The 15,403-nt window shown below is 47.1% G+C and overlaps 1 protein-coding gene across 3 annotated transcripts in view; it reads right to left on the bottom strand.

Moving 5' to 3' along the window:
- Positions 1 to 15,403, bottom strand: part of UNC80 (unc-80 homolog, NALCN channel complex subunit) — a gene marked incomplete at both ends in the record, with an annotated part of 120,051 nt that overhangs the window by 7,979 nt on the left and 96,669 nt on the right. For 2 of the 3 annotated variants that reach the window (XM_080632002.1, XM_080632001.1), the window contains 9 exons: positions 1,191 to 1,247; positions 3,267 to 3,405; positions 5,434 to 5,613; positions 6,437 to 6,602; positions 7,496 to 7,680; positions 9,251 to 9,457; positions 10,172 to 10,295; positions 12,148 to 12,273; positions 14,553 to 14,676. In XM_080632002.1, the coding sequence (XP_080488128.1) occupies positions 1,191 to 1,247; positions 3,267 to 3,405; positions 5,434 to 5,613; positions 6,437 to 6,602; positions 7,496 to 7,680; positions 9,251 to 9,457; positions 10,172 to 10,295; positions 12,148 to 12,273; positions 14,553 to 14,676 (1,308 nt within the window). The remainder of the gene's footprint in view (positions 1 to 1,190; positions 1,248 to 3,266; positions 3,406 to 5,433; positions 5,614 to 6,436; positions 6,603 to 7,495; positions 7,681 to 9,250; positions 9,458 to 10,171; positions 10,296 to 12,147; positions 12,274 to 14,552; positions 14,677 to 15,403) is intronic. The other variant, XM_080632003.1, reaches the window with a different exon arrangement.

Raw genomic sequence — 15,403 nt, 5'->3', positions numbered from 1 at the left:
ACAAGCCAATGTCTTTTCCGAACACCACTCCTACAGCAGCACCAATGAGAGACCGATCTGCCGAAGCAGGATTCACACACACAAAGGACACCATGAATTATGGGATGATCTCACTGACACCACCAATGATAAACTCTCCATTTGTCTGCCAAGAAGAATGAACAAACGAACAAAGCAGCCTGTCCCCACCCCAAAAGGTCACTACTGATAGCTAAAACCAAGCTAACAGAATAGAAGCCATTCACACAAATGCCCTTCAACATATTCACCTCTTCAGCTGTGGTGAAGTAAGGAAATAGTGTGTTACCCTCCTTGTTGCCAGTGTGAGGGCCATGTTCTTCTGGAAGGAAACAGAGATGCTCTGGGGACTAATGACAGCTCTCCAACCTCCTGAGGACAGGTTGTGAGATGCAAGCCCAGCAGCAGGACAGTAAGGGGGATTATCACCACTGAGCTGGCTGTTAAAGGTGCAGACCTCTCTTCTAAGCTCACTCCTGACTCCTTTGACAAGGCACAGCCTTACCAGTGTTTGCATACAAACTCCCCTGTCCATGGGCAATGGACCTGAACTCCAGTCCTGACAGAGCAATTTTAAATATGTATTAATGGTGTTCACCTGCAAGCTTTCTAAGGTGTCGTTTGAGAATTGGAAACACTGTAAAACTAACAAGTATTGCTGTAAAGCATCCACAGAGAACTGTATTCCACAGGACTTACCATAATTAATTTTATTAGCGGATGTTCAAGAACACAGCTTGATATTAAGTCTTTTGCGGTGACAGCATTGTGAGACGAATGGAAAAACAGATGTCTCTGTTTTATATAAGCTTCCAGACTAATGCTTATAACAGGCTCCAGCTAATGCCTTGCGGATAATCTTTCTCATGCCTTTCAAGCAATTGCTAAAGAAGGGGAAAACCCCGAGGCTAGCGAGCCAGACCACTGCTTCACTTGCTACAGCTCCTTCTTTTCCCTTCCCCTACCCCTTAGCGTTCTCAAAGTTACTGGCAATCAAAGCTGAAAACTGAAGGTGGGTTGCTACACCTTTGACTTGCAGGCCTGAATATCAATGAGCCACAAGAGACAGAGATGGAGAGAGCAACAAAAGGTGAGGGGAAGAGACAGGGGAGATTGGAAACGGCTCGTTTCCCAGCACACACACTGACAGACAGGTAGTGTTAACACTGTACCTAGAGAGGCTGCCCTCAGTGGCCAGGCTCGGGGAGTCATCGAGGACATTAGGTTCACTGCAGGAGGGGCAGGGAGATTAAGAATTTAGGAAAAGAAAATGCAAAAAAGCATGCGATTGTCTCTGTTTTCAAGGGAAAAAAACAGCAACGGAATAAAGTCAAAAAAGGACGGTAACGTTAACTGGTCTCGCTCAACAGCACACCTATGACTCAGAGGAACTGAGAGAACATCTAGTAACGGGAGCAGTCTTGAGAGGGGGTTTACACTGCCTGGAGACTTCTACATCTCTGCTGAGAACTGAGGAGCCGAGAAGTTTGGTAGGATGGGTTTCCACAGGAAATAAGGGCAAGGAACTATTTTCAAAGCCGTTTTCCTGCAGCATTCTCATTTATATCGGTTCTATTTACTTGCAGCTTCATAGAAAGCTTTTTTCTTCCCTCTGCCCCACGAGCCACTTCTTCCTGAGGGAGGGCTGAACTATCTCCCATGAGCTACAGACCACTCTCCTAGTGCAACTCTAAGGATAAACATCTGGAAAACAAGGTCTCGTAGTGCAGTGGTGTGGATCCTGGCAAACCAGTACACAATCCCTTTGCTTTCCTACACCTCAACCATTCGGGCAGGAACAGCCTTCTCAGCCCATAGGAAAAACATGAAAGAAAGGAAGCAGTCTGCTGGGTTACCAGCAGGAAAGCAATAATAATATTACTTAACATTAATGAGTTGACATCTGTGAGGCAGGCTGGAAGCTCAGAGAGCATCCATAACTAAAAAGGGCATGATGCTGTGGACTATGATTATGCCTACTGAGCCTGTAGTTTCCCTACGAAGATGAAAAACAACTCTCCTGGCATACCATGCACTTAAAAAGCAGAGAGCAAAGCTCTGTTGTAATTACAGTATCTCTTTCCTCAGTATCACCATGACTTGGGATTGCACAAAGCAAACACTGCTGTCAGTCAGCTGTGACTCTTGGGAAGTTTATGCATTGAAGATGGTAGTGAAAGATTCAGGAAAATGCATCTTGCATGTTAATCTTTCTAGAAACAAAGGGACTGAAGTAATTGAGTTCAAAAGTCAAATGAGTTCCTGTAAGCCCTTTTGTGAAAACTCCCAGATAAAATCTGTGCAACTTCTCTGCTGTAAATCACTTCTCCTCTCTCTGCTGTTATGTACCGCAGCTGTTACTATTCCTTCATCTATCAAGGTTATTTCTTTTATTCCAAGCAAGACTGGGGAGGGAGCAATGTTGTTTGATTTTCCAAGGCTGGTCAAGAGATAACATAGAATTTATTCTTTAAAGGTTCAAAGGAAATAACATAAATTCATCTGTCCACTGTTGGATATCCTTGGATAAGTATGCTGCAGACAAGTAAAGCAATAAACATTGCTTACTTGGGGGGGAAAGGAAAGGGGGAATCACATTTAAATGCAAAACTTCTCTCTGCATCTTTTAAAGATTTCCCAAATTCCAGTCTGTTTCTCACCATTCCATGTTAACCAGGAATAAGGCATTCAAAGCTGTTTCTATCAACAAGTACATTTCTGGTTTAAAACAGTATTTAATCCCATCTTTGAACTCAACATTCTGTTTCTGTGATGAGCCAGGTACAGTTCTAGGAAAGACTTTTCTCCATGGAAGAAAACAAAGTAAATCTAACAGGATGGCTCTGCCCCACTTCCCAGCTTCTGAGGACTCCTCCCCACTCCCTACACAGGTTATGTACGGTCCCCTGGATCAATGCATAACCCCCCAAATCATGTCTTGTCTTTTTGCTATCCACGGCAGTGGCAGAGGAAAACAACAGTGCTGAGGATTTCTGAAGCCATTCAGGAGGAAGGCTTCTATGGATGACAGCTTGTTCTTATGGACCTTACACAACACAGCTCATCCTGGAAAGTCATTATTTCTGACTCTGCCCCCTTAGTCCAACACTATTGCAGGATGAATAAATTTAGCATCACTGTGCTGGCACTGATTCTGCCATCCCACATCCCTGATGTGCACATAAGATACCTGCGCCATTTCTGCTCTTGTGAATGTAATGGGAAAGGTGAAAAGCTCATGTTGTTACCTTTGGCTGGGTAACATGCCCACCTCAGCCTGAGGTGCAGACACGCTGGAGAGATGGCTGGAGAACCGCCTCCTCCCAATGGCACCCATAAGGTATGCTTCTTGTTCACTTACCACACTGGGCATGCTCAAGGAGTCATCTAGAAAGAAAGAAAAAGCAGGAAAGGAGAGGAAACAACCATCCTAACCCCCACCTATGTGTTTACAGTTGTCAAGTGATACCAGGATGCCAAAGGTGTACCCAGCATTTACTTACCAACACCCAAAGCCTGCAAGTTTGAACACTTCCATTAGATTTACAGTCACGGTTCAGAAAGACATGTGATGATGAACCCAGCACACATGGGGCAGGGATTTATGTATGATTTCACCTTACATGGCTCTCAGGAAAATGTGTTTGAGGAATTCAGCTTCCACTAGGGCTTAATTCCTGCGATTAAGAAGTTGTTTGTTAATATACAGTGCTTTATGGCATAAAAGCTGTAACTGGACATTTTGCCGGTGTGAAATGAACTGCTGCTATGATAGAGCAAAGCACTGCTACCGAATAGAAACTACATAAGAGCAAAATGCAGAACTGACACCCTTTAACACCCTTTGGGACATGCATTTTGAAATGTCACCCCAAAATTACATAAATAGACTCAATTACATCATACTATAACTGAACTATGGAGCCAGCTGGGTTGTGATCAGGACTGCTTGAAATTTTCAGTGCTGTTGCAGATTGTATAAAGTACCTGGAAAGAAATGACTGTTGTGTTTCTTACCACAACAATTTCTAATTGCAAATAAACAGATAAAATAAAGGGCAAGTTTTGTGTCATTTTTTCTTTTTGACCTTTTTCAATTTTGATATTCTGAAATATGGCAGCATTAAGCCAAGGCAGGGCTGAGGTAATACTGCAGCAAGCACATAGGAAGATTGCAATCACTGTTCCACACAGTGGCTCCTAATGAATCTGAAGCTCAAACCAGAGTTTGCCACAGTGAGCATGTGAGCATTGTATCAGCAGTACAATGCTGGGTGGATTGTACAATGTTTAGTGATGAACCCAGCTAAAATAAGGTTGGGCTGAGCCTGGAAAGTTTCAGGCTTTCCCGAAAGGCAATTCTGCTGTAACTGCACAGGCTTTTCTTTTGTGCCACCCATTTTCACTCCTTTTGTTTAATGTCTTTGGGGAATAGGCAGCAGTCCTCAAATACAGAAGTGAGGCGCCTGTGTTCCAGGCATAGAGGCAACCAACCACTGCAGCACCAGAAGGCAGTATCCCTGCTAAAAAAGTAGGGGGAAGCCCAAGCCTGATGACATAAGAGCAGTTTTCTACCCTGGCTTTCAGTGATGGACAGCTCAGAAGCAGAGAGAAGGCAAAATTCCAAGAACATAATGAAACTCAGCTGAAATGAGAAAGCAACATTCAGGTCATTGCAAATCAGTTTCCAAAAGATTCACCATCCCATTCCTTCTAAATTTGCACCAGAAAGCCTGGCAACTCCAGGACCTGCCAGCTGCCGAAAGAGAGATCAAGCTTTTGTTGTCAGTAGGTTTAAAGCTTAATTTCCTCTTTGTTAATCAAGTGACAGGAGCACACAGGCATTCCTCTCTGCAGAAAGCCACAGCTGGATGCTATGCAGCACAAGGACAACATATTCCACGTCAGAGCGTCTGGACAGAAGTGATGAACAGGAAGTACTCAGATCCTGCAGGAACAGGATCCTAACAACAGAGCAGGCACAGCCTCTGTCTACTGTCATGATGGAGTCAAAGAGAAGACAATCAGTCTTCACAAGACATCAGTCTTCACAAGGCCAAATGCTTTGTGTCAGCACTGTAAAGACTGCCCGTCAGCCCAGGTCCCATATACTAAAATCGGCCTGTGCCCTTCCCTTTTCCCTACCCACAGATCAGGAGGGAATGAAGAGGTATGTAACAACCCAAGCTTTAACACCAGGAACTCTGTAGCAACCACACTAGTTTCTTAGCCTCATGCCCCTACGGGCCATTTGTTCACAGTGGGACAACTGTCTTTCCCCCCCAGCCATCCTCTGGGGCATCAAGAAACCACCTTCAGTGGGAGTTGGAACTAGATGATGTTTAAGGTCCCTTCTAACTCAAACCATTCTACGATTCAATGCTGGGGGTTTAACTTGAATCAGTAGCCACATACTTTCTTCATCCTCCTCATCCGTGCGGCTCAGTGTGTCCTGTGAGGCCTGCTGGGAAGGCTCGCTGTCCTGCTCCCACACCGTGCCAGTGCCTGTGTTGGAGCGGGACATGGTGGCCAGGCTCAGGCGGTACGCAGAGGTGGAGGTGCCCACGGTGCTGACAGATGTCTTCCCTTGGTACGCTGCGCAAGAGTGGGAAAACCAAATCCAAGTCAGTGATGGCTCTGGAAACCAATAGCCAGCCAAGCGCTCCTGTCACAGCAGGCACTGGATTCTGCCTGGACTGGTGGGACAGGGGTTGGCAGATGTGATAAAACAGACACAGCTGCCCTGGCTCACCTCATCTCTCCAAAATCTGTTTTTCTTACGCAGTCTGGTTTTCTCCTTTAACCTTAGCACCGTGTTTTCCAGATCAGCTTCAGCATTTAGTAACAAGGCAATTTTTTTACCAAGGAAAAAGGCTGAGGCATTTTCTTTTGAATTTGTTTTCTTTTCTTAAAAACAAAGCACGTAAAAGCTCTTGCCATGTGTAGGCAGTGGCTGCCATCTCGTGGCAACAAGGGCAATGATTACAGGAGAGGTGTCCCCTTTGCCCCGGGACCCTGATCTAGACCTCACAGTAGAGAAGAATCATAAAGAGATCAAGAGGAGAAAGGAGGAAACAGATCTGCTGCTGACAAACAGATGTTTCTTCACAGGCAGCTCTGAATACACAGAGATGTAGGTAGGGGCTTGCTGCATTGTGGGCTAGGGATACAGAGAGAGGCAGCTGCTGGGAAGTAGGACTTGGACTTAGTGGAATTAATGGGCATGACAAGATGCATTTGACAACTAACCTGGATTTGTTGGCTGTCCAGTGGCAAAGCTGGGCTGGGCATAGGGCTCGATCCAGGGGCAGGCTGTTGGGGTGTGGGTAGATTACCCTATTCCCCTCCTAGGCAGGTCTGCCTCCTCACACTGGCCAGATTGGGCTGATGGCCCTTTGCTCTGCCCTGTCCTCCTTACCAGAGCCGCTGTGCACCGCTTCCTTGAGGATCTTCAGCTCGTTATTGAACTCGGCGATGAGGGAGCTCTTGCAGAGCGGGCGCGGGATGAAGCGTCGCTCCAGCTGGTCGGCGATGTGCTGCCTGGCAGTCAGCTCCTCGTGGTTCTCAGCCGGCTGGGCCAGCAGCTGCAAAGTTGCGACACGTTAGCACTGCAGGGAAATGGTGTCCAGGGACCTGGGGCTGGTCTCCAGACCAGCGTGAGCCTGCAGCCAGCAGACCGTGCTCTTTTGTAAGCACAAGGTTTTGACTCCAGCTATGATGTTTCCACCTTTCTTTCAGGGACAACTTTGTGTTTGACTGAACAGGTATCAAAACCTTGCTGACACTGGTACACAGGGATGAGGGCTTCCTTATGCTAAGCTCTACCCTGAGACATGAGACGGCTCCTTCCTCTCAGCTGATTTAGTCTGTCCAGGCGGTGAGCCATGGTGAGCTAAGTAAGGTGGAGCACCATGTGCTAGTCTACCTGGTAAGCAGGGAAGAGTCGTGATTAACTTAAGCCCTGGCAGCCTCAGCCTAGCAGCTGCCTGTCCATCCACAAAAGCCCTGTCAGAACCTTCATCCAAGAGATGGAAAGCGGAGTGCTCCTTCCTGGCTGTCAGCTGTATTGGCCAGCTCTGTGCAGAGAGAGATTTCTGGAAGCTTTCTGCCAGCCATGCCAACCCCCTCCTATGTTCAGAGCATCCACACCACTTCCAAGTGTTTTGAGTGACTCTGCTTGCCAAATTAAGTTCACCTGCAAACCCTCTTGATCAAGCCTTCTAGTTTCCCATCCTGGGAACTAAGACTAGCAGTACTCCATGAATCAGAGCTCCTGTATGACTACTTTTTAGTGCTGTCTAGGTATAAGCCCTGTGATGTAGTTTCAAAGGGTTCTCAGACTTACTAACTCTGAAAAGTCGCTCCCTACACAAACAACACAGTTCCTCCAGGAGTGCTGTTCCTCTGGTCTCAGCGGGGGAATAAAGGATACCTTCCCTTCAGGGAGTGATCTATCAGGAGCCAAAGCAACTGTTACCTTGCACTGGATGAAGGGCCGAAGGAGCACAAAGATAGGGATCCGTGTTCGTACGATAAAGTCCAGGAAATCCCACAGGGCCAGCCCTCCCACCTTCCGCAGCGCCATCTCTTTGACTTGCAGGCTCAGCCAGTACCACTGGCTGTCCAGTTGGCGTTCAAAGCAAACAAGGATCACCTTCAGGGCTACAGGGGAACACACACACCAGCAAAGGGCAGTTAGAGATGTTATCCGTGCCCCTTACAAGCATTGAAGGAGGAACGGAGGGGGCAGAGTGGGCACAGACCTACAAAGGCATGCATGCATGCATGCACGTGCACATGCACACCCACAAACCTTAGAGTCACAACTGTCTTTATATCAGTCTCCAAACGTGGCAGGGAAGGAGGGCAACCTTCTTGTAATAGAGGCCTTAGGATCAGGACTCAAGAGTCCTATTTCCAGAGAGATTTGCCTATTTCACACCTAAGTTCCTCTGTATTTTCTTGCTCTAGCTTCTCCTCTCCCTCCCTGCAGAGTTCTTTTGTCTCCCTGGAATCCAGGTATTTTGAAAGCAGCTCAGGGGTGGAAACAGCCCTGGCTGATCAGACAACCTCAAGAATCTTGACCAAGCATATCCACACAGAGAGTCACCCTGTGAGCACAATAACCTCCAGGTTATTTATGGCGTAATGAAAAGAACCTTTCTAGCAGTGCAGCTGCATGAGTCATGGACAAACTGTAATCTAAACAAAAAATATGGTCCAGTAAGCCAAGGGCCATAATTCACAAGAGCACTGCATTAGAAATGGGGACAAACAGCAGTGAAGTTCAAACCAGTGCTCTATATTAAAGTCAGCAGTGACCAACCGTTAGCTCACAGGAGAGGAAAGAATCTCCCCCTTTCCATGCTCCCCTGGTCTGGAACAAACAGGGAGGCCTGGAAATTGCTAGAGGAGGGTTGACTCCTCCTTCTTTCTTGATGGGATGCCCAAAACATCTCAGCCATCACACATCTGTATCCACATTTGTTGGGGTGGAGGTGCTAAATCAGTGGTGAACTGCCATTTTTTCATCAGTACTATGCCATTGCTCCGATATGGGCTAGCAAAAACCTGGATAGAGGTCTTTGGATAAATGCCCTCACATAATCAGAAACAGAGAAGCTGTGAAGAGTTCTCCTCCTTTGAAGGAGAGAGCTCTGAGACAAACTCTGCCCATATAGCTAGCCCCAACAACCTGCAGTGCTGCTGCATCTCCAGTTTGATTATTTTTGCTTTCCCTTCACCTGTGAGTCATATGTGAGAAAATACAGTACTACCTTGCAGCAGCATACAGTGAGCAGAGGCAGGACCAGTCAGTAAGGACCATGTGTGTGCAGGACCAGCAGGCAGCAGGCTGTATCATGTATCATGTATCATCATCCCTAGCGAGCCAAGGGCCAGTGAAGCTGTGGCATTAGGGGCTGACAGGCAGCCTGACTTGCCTTCTGTGCCTTCACTGCTAGATTCTGGCAGTATGAAAACTGAGCGACTTCTACCTCTGCTGCAATCTCCTCCAGCTGCAGTGCAGACACTGCTCACGTTGCTGAACGTTCCACAGATACTCCTGGCTTCATGCTCTGGCCTGGCTCCTTGTTCAGGACAAGACCTAAAGCAGCTCTAAAGAGCTCAATTAGCTCCTGCCTGAGATGATTTTCTTTGGTGCTGTCTACAGTCTTGAACGCTCCATTTTATCTCTGTCTCTTCTCAGTGGTCAGCAGAAGCCATCACTCACCCAGGTAGGCAGCCTGGCTGGTGGACTCTGCGAGCCCTTCCCGCCGCAGGTCCTTCCCTGCGTCCCCTGGGGTGGAGCAATGGGCAGGGGAGCTCTCCAGCATGAAGTTCTTGCTGCGGGAAGTGCTGATGATGCGAGGTGGCAGGAGGATATTGATAACAGTCTGGAGCAGCAGCAGGACCTCAGGCTGCTCCAGCCAGGGGCTGTCTGAGATGCATTGGGAGGGGAAAGAGAGAGAAAGATCAGGCTACATTCCATCAAAGACACCCAAAAGATCCAGACCCGGTTGAGTTCCAAAATGGGGTGCAATCTCAAATGTTCCCTAAGCCAAAACTCTGTCCCCCACACCTTGTTATGCTGCTTCTCCTCCTGCAAGCAAAGGCAAAGTTTATTTTAGCATTAACACAAACACACACGCAGAGCTACGCAGCACAAAGAAATGTCCCATTCAGTGGCCTCATGATCTCATTTCCTTTTGATATTTCCCTCTCCCTTCACTCTTTGCTTTCCTTTAGGGATTTACCAGTGATCACCCTCTATAGAAGAAAGCAAGGAGCAGGGCTTGTGCCAGACAGATTGGGCAGACTGTGGTTCACAGGGACACACAATTTCTGTGACCTCTGCTCCCCTCTGTGGCTTCTGCTACAACAGATTCGTCTTGCCCTGCACTCCACTTTCAAAAGGAGCACATCTGTGTCAGATCTGACTCAAGAACCATGGCACAGCTGAAACAAAGAGAAGAAACAACAACTTCTCCCAACGGGGCTCTTTTCAGCCTCAGACCCAAAGGGCTGACACACTGCCAGCGACAGCAAACCAAATTCAAATATAAAAGTGAAAAATCAATGGGGGGCAGGGAAAGTGCAAACAGCGGTTGTCAGAAAAGGGGGAGAAAAATTCTTTTTGTTAAATTAGTCAGACCTTTGCTTCCAGATCCTACTGTGAGCACAAATGGAATCAGTAGGTTTAAAAGCATTCCTTCCCTTCTTTCCTGATTGGTGAATGGGGAGACGACATGGCTTAGGGGGAAATCTTCTTTCAAAGCCTGTGCAGTAATAATAAGAAAGGATTAAACGATTTCATCAGCAGATCACAAACACAAGTTACTGCAGGGAATGATGGTCCCCTGGGCATCCTGTTTACACAGCACAACACTGGCATTGATGACCTGATTGAACCAGAAGCCCTGAGATCACTTAGTCAGCAGTAAAAGGAATTCACAGAGTGAGTAACAGAGGTGTCACCTGCTCTTGTCATAGCCAAGATGCAAAAAGCCCAGATTCCTAACTCATAGGTATCTTTAACAAAATCAGATGTATCCCACAGGAGTCAGCTTAGTGTAAGTCCTGAACTCTGCACTGCTGTGAATGGCATCAGGATCTGACTCAGATCATGGGGAATATAACAAAGGAGCAGACGAAACTGCATGAATGGCATGATCTAAATATTCTGCTGTCCCATCATGGACATTTTTGTTCTGCCTCGCTTTGTGTTGCCCAATCATCCTGCCTATCACAAAGAATGAACTGAAAAATAAAACAATGCACTTCTTGACACACAGTCAAGCCTAAATGGAAAGGTCTTTTGTCTTCTTGAGAGGAGGTAGTACAAGTGAGTGTCACTAGAACCTCTGCTCATTTACAACTTCCCAGTTGCTACAGACTTAGCTGTGAAATGCAACTGAACCTTGCAACCCCTCAACCTTGCAGACCTGGGTTGAGAAATTCCAGGAGAAGATGTTTTCTGATGGGGTGTGAAGTGCTTCTGCTGGAAGTGTTAGGAATTATGAGTACTCATGTGTTTTTCTGGCATGTTTTGTTTTCGCTACATTTAAAGCCCTTGTGAGTGAGTGAACAGGGAGAAGAGGATAATAAAAGTAAAACTACCCAATACTTAAATATATATATATATATTAATTTGACACCTGGTTTTAAAAAAGAGAAAAGAGTTCAGAGAAGGTGAAGGTGGCCCTTTTTTTGCTTTTGATTAAACAACCATTACCTCAGAGCTGGAAGAAAACTGTCCTCTTTCTGTGTCGGCTGGTACCAAAATGTCCTTTTGTGCCTCATGCTCTGAGGACAGCACTGTGTTTTGGTCCCTATGGGACCTCCTTCCCAAGCTGCCCTGCTGCTCAGAAATACCTGCTGAAGTATTCAACTGGATGTGCCAATGCATATTAAAGCATGCAAGCTGGAGCTAGATTAGGAAATTTGTCCCTTCTTTGGTCACCATTCTGTCTGATTTCATGCCAATGGGGAGGGAAAGGGATATAGAGGCAGAAAGACTGCAACAGTTATGGCACTGCTATAAGAAAGGAATAATGATGAAAATCTCTAAAAAGGCTGGGATGTTTGGGTTTGGGTTTAATTCTGGACAACAAGGAGATGCTATTGAGTCAGCAGCTGAAAAGCCAAGTTGCCCTGCTTTTTTTGGCTGGCACAGTGTGTGACTGGCTCAGGTAGGAGCACAAGAGCACAAACTCCACTCTCAGTTGCACACATGGTCCCACGGGAAAAGAGGTAGGGTTGAATGGACATGACCTAAGCCAGGGCCCATCTCCTTGTGGCTGGAGGCTTATGCTAACTCCTTTGACCCTGCAGAGAATTCTAATGTGCTTGTCAGAGCCTTAAACAGCATCAATCAGCCGAACTCCCCGGACTTCAATCGCAGTGTTAAGCTGATGGATGCTCGCTGTGGACTTGGTCCCAACAGGTGAATTCTGAGCTCAGTTCAAGCCTTCATAAAGAAGGGAGAATTTACATGTTGCTTCTCTTTCATTTTTGGTGTATATTCCACAGATTTTGCCCAGCTTTTGCAGAAAGCAAACAGAGCACCGATGAGTTGGTGTCTCAACCAGAAGCTACAACAGGCCTGGCCACAGGCCAGGGCAGACACACCTGTATCTGCAATGCTACAAGCCGGACAACAGCTGTGCTGAAGGGCAGAGGTGGCGAGAGATAAGGGCTGAGATGAAGAAGGGGTAATCCGTCAGCCACACTGGAGGGTCCTACCACTCCCATCACCTGCAATACAAACAGAGCACATCACCACAGCTGACTACTTACAGTTTAATCCATGCCATATCCTCCAACGGCAGTGAAATGGAGGTGCCTTCCATCGAGCACTGAGTTGGGGTGGATCTAGGAGAACCAGCCCCCCCAGTGGTCCTTGAGTGAGCTGGGGCCAGTGAGAAGACGGAGTTCTAGCGGGGAAAGGGAGGGGAGAAGAAGGAACCAGCAAGGATGGGAGAAGTGCACAGGTAACCTGGTACATTTATAAATGTACCCAGTACCAGCCCTGAATGACCAGCACTGGACTGGTGGAACAGTTAGAGTTGGAGGATATGTCATGTAACGACTGTAACAAATAAAAGTATGTCATCAAAGCAAAAAGTCTGCATTGAAACTGGACATCTTTTCCCTTCTCTTGCTGATCTATTTGAGAAATAATGTCCTAAGTCTGACCCAAGCCGGGTTTTGTACAATGTTCAGATTCCTCTCACAGTCTGTTCTTAGGAACTCTGATTCATCTTACCTGACCTTAGATGTCTGAAACAAAGTCACCTGCATGTGACCTGGTTGTCTGGAACTACTTGACATACCAGCACAAGCACATAGCACTTATAGGTGAGAGTTACTTGAACTGGTTTTGGATGAGTTAAATCACAGGACAAGTTAAATCACAGGCTGCACATGCTTGTTTCTCTTCATGACTAGAAACATCTAAATGATGGGAACAGGGAGAAGCTCCCTGGCAGACGCCTAAGCTTAGGGGAGATGAATTCACTCTTTTATTTTATTCCCAAATTCAGCCTGGGGAAAAAGGCAGTAACTGGTTTTATGCCGGAAAACCAAAGGACAATTTAGAAGGGAAAGAGGCAGAGCCCTTTCTTTATATCACTATGGATTATCAATTTGGACATTTCCCCACCTTCCTGGCCAATCTTACTTTGGACTTCATGAACTAGTGTACACATGATACAGCATGTAGTCAGGCATGCTCCCACAGCCAACAGTGGCCATAGTTTTGACAGCTTAAGCCAAAACACTCGTAACAGTAAGAGTAGTCTTGTCCTGGTAGCTTTCCCTGATGTTCCCAGCCAGCTGAACATACGCATGGTGACTGCGCTGCAGCACTGCAGAGCTTCCTGCTATTTTTAGAGCATTGGCTAATTCTGAATGCAGGCCCTTTGGAAAGCTGCTGGTGTGATTCACCCTGCCATGCCTGCTTGCCAAACTGCAAGTCCATTCTAAGCTCTTCGAGCTAAATCAGTAGCAACTTCCCCATGTAGCAACCCTAAGTAGTCTGAGGGCCGAGAATTGCAGCACCTCCAAGTAGCTATCCCTGCTTAAACAAGGAAGATGTCTTATGGATTCTCACAGGTTGGAGCTTTTCTGCCCTTGCAGCGCTGAATGCTGAATAGACTTGCAGGAAAGAACCTGGTAAAAACTGGTATTGCATTTCAGCTGATAATCATCGTTTTCAAAGCCCCTCAGAGCTGAGAGGGGCTAGGAAAAGTTACATCATTTATGTTCTAAGGATAAAATGTTATAAAGCCCAATAACAATAAAAATGCTAATGAAGCCTTTCCCCCTTTATCTGCATTTTTCCCACATGGAAGGAAAGCACACATTTGTTCAAATGGTTGGGGCTATACTGATATCAAATTGAGAGTTTGCTCCCAGTGTACCAGCTGCAGAAACACCGCAACCTATCACTGAATGACCAGACTCCATCTGTATCGTGTCTCTGCTGTAACACACTTAGGAGCATGAATTCTGCTAAGAGTGGGATCTGAACATTGTACAGTGCAAACCTGTACTAGATCAAGCCACGGACATTGCAGTGGAGCGAATTCACCCATATAAACCCTTTTAACTAGTCAGCATCTGACGGGCTCTGACAGAGCCACCAGGGTCCTTTCCCCACTGGAGACGGTAGGTATCCCCAGTGCCACCCTCTCCCCGTCTCTACCAGGTGAGTGCAGTCTCCACCACCCCACTCTCCAACTTGCAGCCCTCAACTCTCAGCTCAATCTGGCAAAGGTAGATCTTCAAAGTGGTGCGTGGGAAGCAACGGAGATGAATCGCTTGACCACTGCTACTGGTCACTGTGTCTCCCCATGCACCACTTCAAAAATGAACCTTGCTCTCTCTAGTGTCACTTGCGAAGTCCCCTTGCGAGGGGTAAGGGGGACAGGTAAAATGACAGGAATGGGAATGGTCTGTCATCTTCAATCCAGAGAAGGCAACAGCAGGGGGAGGTTTAGCAAAGGTTCACGGGTTGCCGCTCAGCTACTCACCAGATTGACACACACATTGATCAGAGACCTAAGGTGAGGCAGGAAGGATATGATAGGCTGCCTCTGAAGTGTCAAACAAACCCCTTCAATCAAACTGCTGGCAGGCTCCCACTCAACCTGGCGCCTGCAATACAACAGTAGGTGCTGTTAGCCGCGGGCCTCCTGCCCCCCACCAGACGCTCGCACACACGGCGACCGACACACAGTGACGCCCACAGAGGAAACGGTTCAGACAGCGACCATGTCCGAGATGAGCACAGAGAAAAGGTGTTACCCACGCAGCTCAGGAAAGCACAGAGCCACAGAGCACACTGGGCGTTGGAGAGAGACAGGAGACGAAGCAGAGAGGGCTGTGCTAGCAACACAAGCCCCCTCACACAGCAGTGGCGGATGAGCTGGGTTTCACTCCCTGATGCTTCCCTCTGACACACGGAGAATGGAAAGGAGCCACCAGACAGCTGCCTCAGGTGTGCCTGTGTGGGGAAAAGGTCTGCTGTGCTGTGCTCCCAGCTCTTGTTGTGCCTTGTGGATGTCCTCACTCCATCATCTGTGAGTGCCCTCTGTAAGCTACTCTGCAGTCTAGTCTGCTCTGCCAGAGTGAACTTCCAGACAGTCTGCCCTAAAGGTAAACTGGTGCAGCAGAACAATCTTCACCTTCCTCACCCTGTGCAGGAGGGTTGATTCATTCCCTATCAGCACCAGAGTCCTTCATTCCAGGATCCTTGCTTCCCTGATACTTTGCTTTTTTCAGAAAAACAGCTTTCAGGGCTTGTGACAGATGCTGAATGGAGTCCTTCCTAGTCATAAGCAGCCACAGCTTAGGTAACATCAAAGTGGTTCACACCTTTCAT

This window comes from Psittacula echo (genome assembly GCF_963264785.1).
Source record: "Psittacula echo genome assembly, chromosome: 20".
Taxonomy (NCBI): domain Eukaryota; kingdom Metazoa; phylum Chordata; class Aves; order Psittaciformes; family Psittacidae; genus Psittacula; species Psittacula echo.
Note: the sequence above shows the minus strand (reverse complement) of the source record. Positions and strands in the feature narration are given on the sequence as shown.